At 37.7% G+C, this 13460-nt stretch overlaps 1 protein-coding gene across 4 annotated transcripts in view; it reads left to right on the top strand.

The window, feature by feature from the left end:
• The window catches only part of RMDN1 (regulator of microtubule dynamics 1), a 39856-nt gene that overhangs the window by 9200 nt on the left and 17196 nt on the right, over positions 1-13460 (top strand). For all 4 annotated transcript variants that reach the window (XM_044780345.2, XM_044780348.2, XM_044780347.2 and 1 more), the window contains exons 3-4: positions 10451-10547; positions 12199-12358. In XM_044780345.2, coding sequence (XP_044636280.1) covers positions 10451-10547; positions 12199-12358 — 257 coding nt within the window. The remainder of the gene's footprint in view (positions 1-10450; positions 10548-12198; positions 12359-13460) is intronic.

Here is a 13460-nt window from a genome sequence, read left to right on the forward strand (position 1 = left end):
TCTCTTTAGGTCTTAATTCTCTTTAGATCTGCTTCATGCTCATTAAAGTCAATTAAAAAATTTTTCCTCCTCCATTTACTGGGATTAAATAATATTCTGAAGTGAGAATTTTTTAGAAATTAATTTAAGGGCATCCATAAATATTTTTGACATTCCAGTTGGGTGAGATTGTGGGACTCATTTTTTAAATGGTAATGTCTGTAGTTACCACAAGATAATACCAAATACCCACTTGTCAGCAGTAATTGAAACACTCCAGTAGAAAGTTTTTCGTTATTTCCTTAAAATAGACAAAATTTAAAGCCCCTCAAGATATGCTAATACATTCACAGTACTCGTGTGTGTTTGTGAAAGTTCACTTGTAAAATGCTGAGAAGATAATTTCAAGGGGCTCAACTTAAATAAAGGTTCTTCATACAATCCCTTCGCTTGTCTCTTCTCTGTCCTTCCGTCGGTTCCTGTTTCCTGATGAAGCTGCAGAGCTGAGGTTGGTGCTCCTGCACGCACACTCCTTTGTACCATGTCAGGGCTTTCTTAGAGGCGCTTCTCCAGAGCTGCTGAGATGCCATATTACTGGGGTGGAAAGTTTGCCGTGAGTTTGGATAATGTTGCTGCTTTTTAGAGTCTCCTAGTATCTAGGAAAATCTTAAGAGTAACCAGAAACTCTAGATATTCATTTTCTACTTTATAAGATCTGTGTGGAGAAACTTCAGAAATACAGCTACTCTGCTTGCTGGGAGGAGTACAGTATTTCATTTTTGTCCACATACTTCTCACGTGGCTAAGAATGCACTTAGCAAGAAAAACTAGAAAGCCAAACTTTATATATATGCAGTAAGTCACTTCATTGGCTTTTTAAAACAAATTCTAGGCATTGTTATGATCATGAGCATATTCATTTTAGGCTAAATTTAGATTTCACTGTAGGTGTATTAATATCTCGGTTTTCTTCCTCTGTATTACCTAAGTTGAGATATTTATTCATTACGTAAGTTGAAAGGTAATTTACTTTGGAAGTTTAGCCCATTTTATAGACTATCATCTTTTAATGTCAGTAACATAGCCTACTTGTAAATATTTTCAGCAAAAGTGCAGAACATTAAACAAGTAAACACACAACTGGTTTGCAGACATGTGAGTGGTCTACACGCTGCCACCCTAGTTCCTGTGTGAGTCTAGTATCAGAGTAAGTGCATTTTTTCTTATAAATTGCACACTGTATGATTTTAGAAATTTGTTTAGAATCAAGAAAAAATATATATATATTTGAAGCCTGAATACTATAGCTTATGATATTATACTGATTACTAAAGAAATTGGAGATAAGTGATTTAAGAAGTTATAGAAGAATAATACACACAGAAAGATTTAATTTAATACATTTCTAAATTTTCCTTTAATTACATGAGTGATGAGATGTAGAATTCCTAGATTGGACAGTAATCTCTTTATCAGTCTTCTCAGGGACTGAGAGAAAAATAAGTGAATAGAGTTAAATGTCACTTTTGTACTTACACATACCATGTACACATTCAAATATGCCAGATCAATATATTTTTAAAAATTACTTTTATTGCGATCACATTGGTTTATAGTATTATATAAATTTCAGGTGTATGTCATTATATTTCGATTCCTGTGTAGATCACATCATGTTCACCATCCACAGACTAATTACAATCTGTCAGCACACTCATGTGCCTACTCACCCCTTTCACCCTCCTCCCTCCCGTCTTCCCCTCTGGTAACCACCAGTCCAATCTCTGTTGGTATGTATTTGTCCTTTTTATCTTCTACTTATGAGTGAGATCATACAGTATTTGACTTTCTCCCCCTGACTTATTTCACTTACAATAATACCCTCACGATCTATCCATGTTGTCACAAATGGCCAGATTTCATCATTTCTTATGGCTGTAAAGTCTCCCATGGTATATTTATACCAAATCTTCTTTATCCATTTGTCCCTTGATGGGCACCTAGGTTGCTTCCAAGTCTTGGCTATTGTGAATAGTGCTGCAGTGAACATAGGGGTACATGTGTCTTTATGCGTTTGTGTTTTCAAGTTCTTTGGATAAATACCCCCAGTGGAACAGCTGGATCATATGGTAGATCTGTTCTTAATTTTATGGGGAAACTCCATACTGTTTTCCATAGCGGCTACACCAGGTTGCACTCCCACCAGTAGTGTACAAGTGTTCCCTTCTCTCCACAACCTCTCCAACATTTGTTATTTCCTATCTTGTTAATTATGGTCATTCTGACCGGAGTGAGGTGATATCTCATTGTAGTTTTGATTTGCATTTCCCTGATAATTAGGATGTTGAACATCTTTTCATGTGCCTGTTGGCCATCTGTATATCTTCTTTGGAGAAATCTCTGTTCAAATCTTTTGCCCATTTTTTAATTGGGTGGTTAGTTTTGTTGTTGAGGTGTATGAGTTTTTTATATATTTTGAATATTAACCCCTTACCAGATACATGATTTGCAAATATCTTCTCCCAATTGTTAGGTTGTCTTTTCGTTTTGTTGATGGTTTCCTTTGCTGTACAGAAGCTTTTTAGTGTGATGTAGTCCCATTTGTTTCTTTTTTCTATTGTTTCCTTTGCCTGGTCAGACATGAAAGTTGAAAATATGTTGCTAAGGCTGATGTCGAAGAGCATACTGCCTATGTTTTCTTTTTAGAAGTTTTATGGTTTCAGGTCTGACATTCAAGTCTTTGATCCACTTTGAGTTAATTTTTGTGTGTGGTGTAAGATAATGGTGTACTTTCATTCTTTTGCCTGTGGCTGTCCAGTTTTCCCAGCACCATTTATTGAAGAGATTTCCCTTTCTCCATTTTATGGTCTTGGCTTCCTTGTCAAATATGAGCTGTCTATAGATGTGTGGGTTTATTTCTGGGCTCTCAATTCTGTTGCATTGATCTATGTGTCTGTTTTTGTGCCAGTACCATGCTATTTTGGTTACTGTAGCTTTGTAGTATATTTTGAAATCAAGGACTGTGATACCTCCAGCTTTGTTCTTTTGTCTCCAGATTCCTTTGGCTATTCCGGGTCTTTTGTTGTTCCATATAAATTTTAGAATTCTTTGTTCTATTTCTGTGAAAAATGTCATTGGAACTTTGATAGGGATTGCATTGAATCTGTAATTGCTTTAGGAAGTATGGCCATTTTAGCTACGTTAATTCTTCCAATCCAGGAGCACAGACTATCTTTCCATTTCTTTGTGTCTTCACAGTGTTTTATAGTTTTCGGTGTACAGGTCTTTCACCTCTTTGGTGGGATTTATTCCTAGGTATTTTATTCTTTTTGTTGGAATTGTAAATGGGATTGTATTCTTAATTTCTCTTTCTGCTATTTTGTTGTTAGTGTTAGAAACGCAGCTGATTTTTGTGTGGTGATTTTGTATCCTGCAACTTTACCTTATTCATTCATTATTTCTAAAAGTCTTTTGGTGGATTCTTTAGGGTTTTCTATATATAAAATCATGTCATCTGCAAATAGTGACAGCTTCACTTCTTCCTTTCCAGTTTGGATCCCTTTTATTTCTTTTTCTTGTGTGATTGCTCTGGGTAGGACTTCCAATAGTATGTTAAGTAAGTGGTGAAAGTGGGCATCCTTTTCTGGTTCCTGTTCTTAGAGGGATAGCTTTCAGTTTTTCACCATTGAGAATGATATTTGCTGTGGATCTCTCATATATGGCCTTTATTATGTTGAGGTGCTTTCCTTTTATACCCATTTTATTTAGTTTTTTATCATAAATGGATGCTGTATCTTGTCAAATGCTTTCTCTGCATCTATTGAGATGATCACGTGATTTCTGTTCTTCATTTTGTTAATGTGCTGTATCACATTGATTGATTTGTGGATGTTGAACCATCCCTGTGTCCCTGGAATAAATCCCACTTGATCATACTGTATGATCTTTTTAAGGTACTGTTGTATTCGATTTGCTAGTTTTTTGTTGAGGATTTTTGCATCGATCTTCATTAGTGATATTGGCCTGTAATTTTCTTTTTTTGTGTTGTCCTTGTCTGGTTTTGGTATCAGGGTGATGTTGGCTCGTAGAATGAGTTAGGAAGCTTCCTCTCCTCTCCAGTTTTTCAGAAGAGTTTGAGAAGCATAGATGTTAAGTCTTCTTTGAAAGTTTGGTAAAATTCACCAGAGAAGCTGTCTGGTCCTGCTCTTTTATTTTTTGGGAGGTTTTTGATTGCTGTTTTGATCTCCTTACTGGTGATTGGTCTATTCAAATTGTCTGTTTCCTCTTGATTCAGTTTTGGAATGTTGTATGATTCTAAGAATTTATCACTTTCTTCAAGATGATCCAGTTTGTTGGTGTAGAGCTTGTCATAGTATTCTCTGATACTCTTGTCTTTCTGAGATGTCCATTGTAGTTTCTCCTCTTTCATTTCTGATTTTATTTATTCGAGCCTTTTCTCTTTTTTTCTTGCTGAGTCTAGCTTAGGATTTGTCAATTTTGTTTATCTTTTCAAAGAACCAGCTTTTGGTTTCATTGAGTTTTTTCTATGGTTTTTTTAGTCTCTATTTCATTTATTTCTGCTCTGATTTATTATCTCCTTCCTTTTACTGATTTTGGGCTTTGTTTATTCTTCTTTTTCCAATTCCTTTAGGTGCTCTGTTAGATTGTTTATTTGAGATTTTTCTTGTTTGTTGAGGTAGGCCTGAAAAACTATAAACTTCCTTCCTAGAGACACTTTTGCTGTATCCTATATATTTTGGCATGTTCTATTTTCATTTGTCTCCAGGTGTTTTTTGATTTCGCCTTTGATTTGTTGACCCAAATATTGTTGAGTAGCATTTTGTTTAATCTCCACATATTTTTGGCCTTTCTGATTTTCGTCCTGTAGTTGACTTCTAGTTTTACACCATTGTGATCAGAAAAGATGCTTGGTATTATTTCGATCTTCTTAAATTTATGGAGACTTGTTTGTGGCCTAATATGTGATCAATCCTGGAGAATGTTCCATGTGCATTTGAAAAGAGTCTGTATTCTGCAGTTTGTGGATGGAATGTTCTGTATATATCTACTAAGTCCATCTGGTCTAATGTGTCATTTAAGACCAATGTTTCTTCATTGATCTTCTGTTTGGATGATCTATCCATTGGTGTAAGTGGAGTGTTAAAGTCCCCTATTAATGTGTTACTTTCTATTTCTCCTTTTATTGTCTGTTAATAATTGCTCTATGTATTTGTGTGTTCCTATGTTGGGTTCATAGATATTTACAAGTGTTACATCCTCTTGTTGGATTGTTCCCTTTCTTGTCTCTTGTTACAGTTTTTGTTTTAAAGTCTGTTTTGTTTGATATAAGTATTGCTACCCCCACTCTTTTCTTTGCTGTTTGCATGGATTATCTTTCCATCCCTTCACTTTCGGTTTGTGTTTTTATGTCTGAAGTGTGTCTCGTGTATGCATCATATATATGAGTCTTATTTTTTTATCCAATCGTCTACACTATGCTTTTTTATTTGAGCATTTATTCCATTGACATTTAAAGTAGCTATTGATAAGAATGTACTTATTGCTGTTTTTTTACTTTTCTTCTGGATGTTTTAGTAGTTCTTCTCTTGCTCTCCTCCCTTGTGGTTTGATGGCTATCTTTAGTATTATGTTTGGGTTCCTTTCTCTTAGTTTTCTGTGTATTTATTACAGGTTTCTGGTTTGTGTATTTATTACAGGTTTCTGGTTTGTGATTACCATGAGGTTCATATATAATAACCTACATATATAACAATCTATATTAAGTTGATGATCTCTTTAGTTTGACCTCTTTCTAAAAGCTCTACTCTTTTACTGCCTTCCTCCCACCTTTTATGTTTTTGCTATCTAACTTTTGTGTGTGTGTGTGTGTGTATCTGTTACCCTCTTATCATGGAAGTAGATAATTTTAGTACTTTTGTCTTTTGACCTTCATATTAGCTTCATAGGTGGTTGATCTGCTACGTTTATTGTATATTTGACTTTACCAGTGATTTTATTTTTCGTGTGTGATAATTATTCCTATTTGTGGTCTTCTCTTTTCCACTTAAATAAGTCCCATTAGCATTTATTGTAAGCCTGGTTTCTTGGTGATAAACTCCTTTAGTTTTCACTTGTCTGGGAAACTATATCTCTCCTTCCATTCTGAATGATAACCTTACCGAGTAGAGTATTCTTGGCTGTAGGTGTTTTCCTTTCAGCACTTTAACTATATCGTGCCACTCCCTTCTAGCCTTTAAGGTTCTTCTGAGAAGTCAACTGATAGCCTTATGGGGTCTCTTGTATGTAACTTGTTGTGTTTCTCTTGCAGCTTTTAGGATTCTCTCTTTATCTTTAATTCTTGACATTTTGATTATAAAGTGTCTTGGTGTGGGCCTCTTTGAGTTTATCTTGTTTGGGACTCTGTGCTTCTTGGACCTGTGTATCTGTTTCCTTTCCCAGTTTGGGGTAGTTTTCAGCTATTATTTCTTCAAATAAGTTCTCTGCCCCTTTCTTGCTTTCTCTTCTCCTTCTGGGCTATGTATAATCAGAATGTTAGTACTCTTGATGTTGTCCCAGAGGTTCCTTAGACTGTCCTCTTTCTTTTTAATTCTTTTTTCTTTTATCCTCCCAGCCTGGGTGATTTCCTCTAGTCTTTTCATCCAGCTCGCTGATCTATTCTCCTGTATCTTCTGCTCTGCTATTGGGTCCCTGTAGTGAATTTTTCATTTCCAGTATTGTATTCTTCATTTCTGATTTTTTTTTTATGTTTTCCAATTCTTTTTTTTTTTTTTTTTAAAGATTTTATTTTTTCCTTTTTCTCCCCAAAGCCCCCCGGTACATAGTTGTATATTCTTTGTTGTGGGTCCTTCTAGTTGTGGCATGTGGGACGCTGCCTCAGCGTGGTCTGACGAGCAGTGCCATGTCCGTGCCCAGGATTCGAACCAACGAAACACTGGGCCGCCTGCAGCGGAGCGCGCGAACTTAACCGCTCGGCCACGGGGCCAGCCCCTATGTTTTCCAGTTCTTTGTTGAACTTCTTGCTGGGTTCATCCACTCTTCTTCCAAGATCACTGAGCATCCTTATGGCTATTAGTTGGTACTCTTTATCAGGTAGATTGTTTATCTCTCTTTCGTTTAGTTCTTTTTCTGGAGTTTTGTCCTGTTCCTTTACGTGGAGTGTTTTCCTTTGTCTCTCTTTTTGCCTCTTTCTCTTTGCTTATATCTATGTGTTACATGGGTCAGCTACATCTCCCCATCTTGGAGAGGTGGTCTTAGGTAAGAGATGCCTTATGAGGCCCAGCAGTGTGCTTCCCTCTCATCACCAGTCCAAACGTTCCAGGAGCGAACCCTGTGTGGGCTACATGTGTCCTTCTCTTGTAGGGTTGCTCTTGCTGTAGGTTCTTGGAGAGGCTAGGCTGTCCCCTGGCCAGCTGGTTGTAATGCTCAGCTGTATGTGGCTGCTGTGGACCCTTCAGTCACTGTATTGGGTGTGGGGAGCCCCAGCACAGTTGGCTGCAAGGTCTAATAGCACATTCCTATTGTGATTTTTCTGTTAAGTGAGTAGGCCCCCAGCATGGCTGGTTGCTAGGCTCAGGGGCTTACTATTGCTGAAGCCCTCTGGCCTGCAAGGCTGTTGTCAGCTCTTTCAAGATTGCAGCTGAGTGGGGCCAGCCCCAGGCATGGGAACACCCAGTTGTTTCAGGTTTTGGAAGGTGGGGCTGATCCCTAAGTGGCTGTTTGAGAAGCACAAGTCTGCTGCAGCTGAGAAGCCCCACCATCTGCAGGGCCACACACCCCATCAACACAGTCCTGCCCCATGTGCACGCCCAACCCACTGAAGTGGACCCAGTCGCCCAACTGCAGAGACCCCACACACTCCACCAACACAGGCCTGCCCCTTGCTCATGCCCTGCCCCACAGATGCGGACCCACTCACCTGGCTGCAGAGGTACCAGGTATCCTGTCTGTGCTGGCCCACAGGTTGCCCAAGCGCTTGCTGTTGGGTGGGGCCAGTCCCTAGGGTGGGCTGTCTGCTCTGGCTGAGCTGGATTAAATCAGTGGTCTGGTGGTGGGGGCAGACCCTGGGTTAACAGGCCAGGGGAAGAACTCCAATCGCATCTTCCAGTGTCTGTGTCAGCACACCTGTACCAGGTCATAGTAATGGCTGCTGCCAATGCCTCTGTCCCTGGGGTGTTCTCAGCTCTCATCAAGATGCACCCAGAACCTACCAGGTGAGTCTCTTTTCACCAAAGGCTGTGCATCTTTCTTTCTGGTGAATTTAGGTTGCTTTTGAAACAGGTGAATTTGTGCATGGGCCCTTTAAGAGCCAGGTTTTTTTCCCCTTATGTCTGATAGTTTTTCTGGGGCTATTCCCTGTTGTAGTTACTACCAAGCAAAGCCAGATATTATTAGACTTTTCTTGCTTGTGCTGAGTCCAAAGGATGCTTATAGCGGTAACGCTTCCTGCTCAGGTCCCCCACTCCTCCAGGGAAGGCTGTGAGTACACATTAGGGTTGCTCCTGGCCGGCTGTGAAAACACCCTGGCTCCAAGGTGGCTTCTCTCTCTCTCCAGAAGGAATTTCTGCCTCTTCCACCTCGGATAGCACTGTCCCTTGTTGTGGGGTTTCTTTTTATCCATTTTTGAGTTCCCTGTCAGGGATAATTGTTCCCAGAGTAGTTGTAAATTGTGTCCATGGGAGCAGGTGCATTCAGAGTCCACGTCCACTGCCATCTTGACACCGTCTGGAATATATTTAATGTCGTGAAAGTTTCCTGTCACTGCTGTAACAAATTACCACAAACAGAATGACTTAAAACAATGCACATTTATTATCTTACAGTTCTGTAGTCAGAAGTCTAAATGGGTCCCCTGGGTTAAAATCAAGGAGTTGGCGGGGCTGTGTTTCTTCTGGAGGCCCTGGTGAGACTCTGTTGCTTGTAGTTTCAGTTTCCCCAGGCTTCCTGCACTCCTTGGCTGAAGGCTTCTTTTCTCCATGTTCAGAGGCAGCTGTCACTTCACTCTGACCTCATTTCCATTGTTCTCCTTTCCCTGACTCTCTTCTGCCTTCTTCCACTTTTAAGGACTCTTGTGATTATATTGGGCCCACCTGGCTAATCCAGGATAACCTCCCATTTTCAGGTTAATGGTTACCAACCTTACTTCTCTCTACAAACTAAGTCCCGTGTGCCATGTAACCTGTACGTTTTCATAACTTCCAGGGATTAAGATGTGGGCATGTTTGGTGCCATTATTCTGCCTGCCACTAACATTGACTAAGGATTCTGAGACTACTTCGTATTCTCTTTAAGGATCTTTGGGTTGTTGTAACCCAAATTTGGAGAATCAGCCACTGATAAAAATATGGGATAGAGTGGGAGCAAACTTAAGAAAATTAACCAGTCATGTGAATATTATTAAATCATAGCACCTAACCAGATTGAAGGAGGATTAAAGAGGGAAAAAAAAAATCTTTTAATTTTGGGATTTATTTGCTTTGTCATTTAATTTTTCTTAAACTGTTATAATTACATTATGATGTTATGTAATAGAACATGCTTAACTTTAGAAGGTTGAGTCATAAATTCATGAGGTTTTTTCTTTTTTTTGCTGGTCCAGATTTTAATTTTTCACAAACTTAAAAAAATTTTTTAACCTCAAATATGCTATAATTAATTAAAATGTTCTAAGGTAAATAATAAGGAAATGCAACTGAACACATTGGAATGTTGGCTTATATACTAGACTAAAAAATACAGCACCCTTATAGAAGACAAAAGTAAATATGTATGTTCCTTAATAATAATTGAAATATCCTGAAATTCAGACTTACTGTTTTCTTCAGTAACTAGTCAACTTTTTTAGAGCATCACACTGTCTATAAGGTTTATGTGTTTTGTACTAATATCTAAACTGATTAATGAGTTGTCTGGAGCATGGTGCATGAGGTAAGTTTCAGATTCTCTATGTAGTTAACTTCATCTAAGTTTTTGATGACAGGCTTGACTCTTTTTCTATAACAGTGTCTGTATAAGTTAGGTCATAAAGGGAGTCTAGTAAAACAATATGGTTCAGTCCATGTGATTTAATAATTTTCAATGCTATAAGTGGATATTATACCATCATTTTCTACAATGGATGATACTTAACAACAGCAACAAAAACTTGGCCATGTGGAGGGTAAGGGTACCATAAATTCCTCACGAGAATTTACTTTTTTTATTTTTTAAAATATATCATCTTTAGTCACTACCAGAATATACTTTCTAATTTTTCATTTTCTATGATTTCAATAAATCACTTACTGTGATAACTTCATACTTATTTCTGCTACGCTTGCATCTAGATTTTTCAGAAGTTCTGATCTTTCTTAATGAGTGATTTCTGCGTCTTATTTCTTTTGCTTAGATATAAAAGTATTTGTGTTTCATCTGGCTTGGGAAGACCTACTTTATTGTCTTTCTCCTTTTACAGTCTTTAGAGTTGAAGAGATCCTTGAACAAGCAGACTACCTATATGAAAGTGGAGAAACAGAGAAACTTTATCAGTTGTTAACCCAATACAAGGAAAGGTGGGCAATGTATGACAGGCCTGGGTTTGCAGTTTCCTCAGAAATTTTGTTACTTAATTAAAATGATTCTTAGTGCTTGAAATTTTATAGTTTTTTAAATTTATTACTTCAAAATATTAATTCTTAGAGTTTAACTTACAGTATGCTGTTTCTTTCTTAAATGACTCAAAAGTGCTCCACATTATCTCAGTGATTAGGAAAAGGTGGTTCTACTTACTCATTCTAGTAGAATGTTGAAACGTTTTTTCCATTTTCTTGTTTTTCTTTGGATCATACGAGGTACTCCTGGAATGTATGTTTATCTCATCTGTCTATATTATATATTTCTCATTCCTTTTCATTTAAATTGATTTTTTTATTGGTATAAGATGTAAAGGAATTAGGAGGATTGTATGCCACCGTTGAATGATACCTGTGTATCATTTTAGAAGCACTGTCTTTTACAGAAACTAAAAATATCTCCTTTTTGGATTTTTAATGTCAGATTCATGTTTACTCCAAACTATCAGTGTGTACTCATTTTTTGGGAGGATGGAGGTGGAGGGAGATTTAGCCCTATAAAATAAGTCAAATAAGGCTAAATGACATTTCCAGATCACTAATCTACCTCGTCTCCTCAACTAAAAATTTTGAGTTGTTTTCAACTACCTTTCTTAGATTCCCAAAACCAGTTTTCTCCCCAAGACCCATCAATTTTGCTTGCTAAATATCTGTAGGATCCATCTTTCCTTTTCCATTCTCCCTTGAGAAACTTGAAGTGGCTGGGTTGGCATTTTATAGTCATTTCAGTAATTGCTTGAAAAGTAAGCTATAAGGTAGTTACTCCATATTCACTGAATTATCAATACAGTATTGCTACCTTTAGTTTCAAAATTTTGTGAATACCATTTTTTGTTAAGAAATGTATAATATGGGAGGCTCAAAGGCAAACATTTAATAAAAAGGAATTTAAGATTAGTTTTTAAAAATATTTCTAACTCTTTATTGTGGTTACTGTTTTGTTTATTTGCCATTTCTTATTTGATGTAATTATATTTAAATGGCAATTCTTCGAAGAGTCCATTGTCCTTACTTGTAGTATTCCTTACCTGATGGCGTGGATGACACATTCAAATATAGGATTTATTTTAAGATTACATTATGTTCACTCACTCACTCATTAACAAATACTTACCCTGTATCTTTCGTGTTCCAGGCACTGTATTTGGGGCTAGGGATGCAGCAGTTTTGTGTTCTAGAGCATGACCCTGTCTGTTAAGCTTATGTATTTTATGGTACTGTCTGATCCAGTAACTGAGTTGTCAGAAGCACAGTGCCAAAGAAGTCAAGCCTCGAGTTATGTGTTGAATTTTGTAGGGCAAGTGTTCAGAGAGTTCAGAGATCTTTTATAGGGAAGTTTGCATTTTAGATATTATAGGTAAGTTAATATTTAAGTATAATATTGGATATTTTGTAGGAAAGTTTAGCAAATGATGTTTATATGTGAAAGAAAATAATACGTTTAACATTTTGAATAATAATGGCTTTTGATATCGTGTTGCTTGCTATATCCCCACTGACCTGAAAAACCGTATTTATTCATTAGTGATGTGACCTTTAACAGTTTTTAAATGTGAGCTAAAATGGTTGTTTTATGTTTATTTCAAATTAGTGAAGATGCAGAGTTGTTGTGGCGTTTGGCACGGGCATCACGGGATATAGCTCAGCTTAGCGGAACCTCTGAAGAGGAGAAAAAGCTCCTGGTGTATGAAGCTCTGGAGTATGCAAAAAGAGCGCTGGAAAAAAATGAGTCAAGTTTTGCAGCTCATAAGGTGAGGTGCTTAAAGTAATGGAGCTGTTACCCAGTTCTGAGAGGTGCATCGGTCTGTACTTACCTGTCAGCACTAATTTACATGGGAAAGAAAATTGCTCTATTTTAAAGAAATGGGGAAGAAATTTGTTTCTGTAACATCTTTCCAAAAAGAAGTCATTTTTTCTTTGCATTCTTGAACATTTATTCTAACTTCATTAGTGTGTTTGATAAGTTACATTTGTGAATGTTTATTTTTATTTATTTATTTTTTTAAAGATTTTATTTTTTCCTTTTTCTCCCCAAAGCCCCCCGGTACATAGTTGTGTATTCTTTGTTGTGGGTTCTTCTAGTTGTGGCATGTGGGACGCTGCCTCAGCGTGGTCTGATGAGCAGTGCCATGTCCGCGCCCAGGATTTGAACCAACGAAACACTGGGCCGCCTGCAGCGGAGCGCGCGAACTTAACCACTCGGCCACGGGGCCAGCCCCTGTGAATGTTTATTTTTAAACCAAAGTGTTAATTTCAAGAATTACATATATCTTTATTCCTGGTTGTACAAGCACTTGACACATCTTTTCTCATTTTCCTCACGTGTTTATGTTTTATGTGGAGGTAGGAATATAGCAGTTGGACAGCTGAGGCCTACTATAACCTTTCCCCTGTAACTCTGCTAGTTTCTGGATTTCCCAGCTGGTTTAGAATACTGTTTTTCAGTGGACACTGTGGGGAGCCTAGGGGACATCGTTGTTGTTTTGGATTAGGACATCACTTTATTCTGTTGGATTGTCCTCAGTAGAGGCCCCTGTCCTCACGACACTCAGATTCCATCTCCACACATTTCAAAATGTTCCCTTTGGGGATCAGTCCCCCACCCCCCTACCCTCAACTACTACTGGTTTATATTAAGGATAAAACAGATACAAATCCTTAAATTTGTTAAACCTTCTTTTATGGCCCAGAATATGGTCCACGTTTGTAAATGTTCCTTGTGCACATGATAAGAATGTTTATTCAGCTGTTGCTGAGCGTATCTTGTAAATGTCATTCGGGCCAAGTTGGTTGATAGTGTTGTTCGAGTCTTCTAGATCCTTACTGATTTTCTGTCTACTTGTTCTGTAAATT

Source organism: Equus asinus, chromosome 12 (genome assembly GCF_041296235.1).
Source record: "Equus asinus isolate D_3611 breed Donkey chromosome 12, EquAss-T2T_v2, whole genome shotgun sequence".
NCBI classification, from domain to species: Eukaryota; Metazoa; Chordata; class Mammalia; order Perissodactyla; family Equidae; genus Equus; species Equus asinus.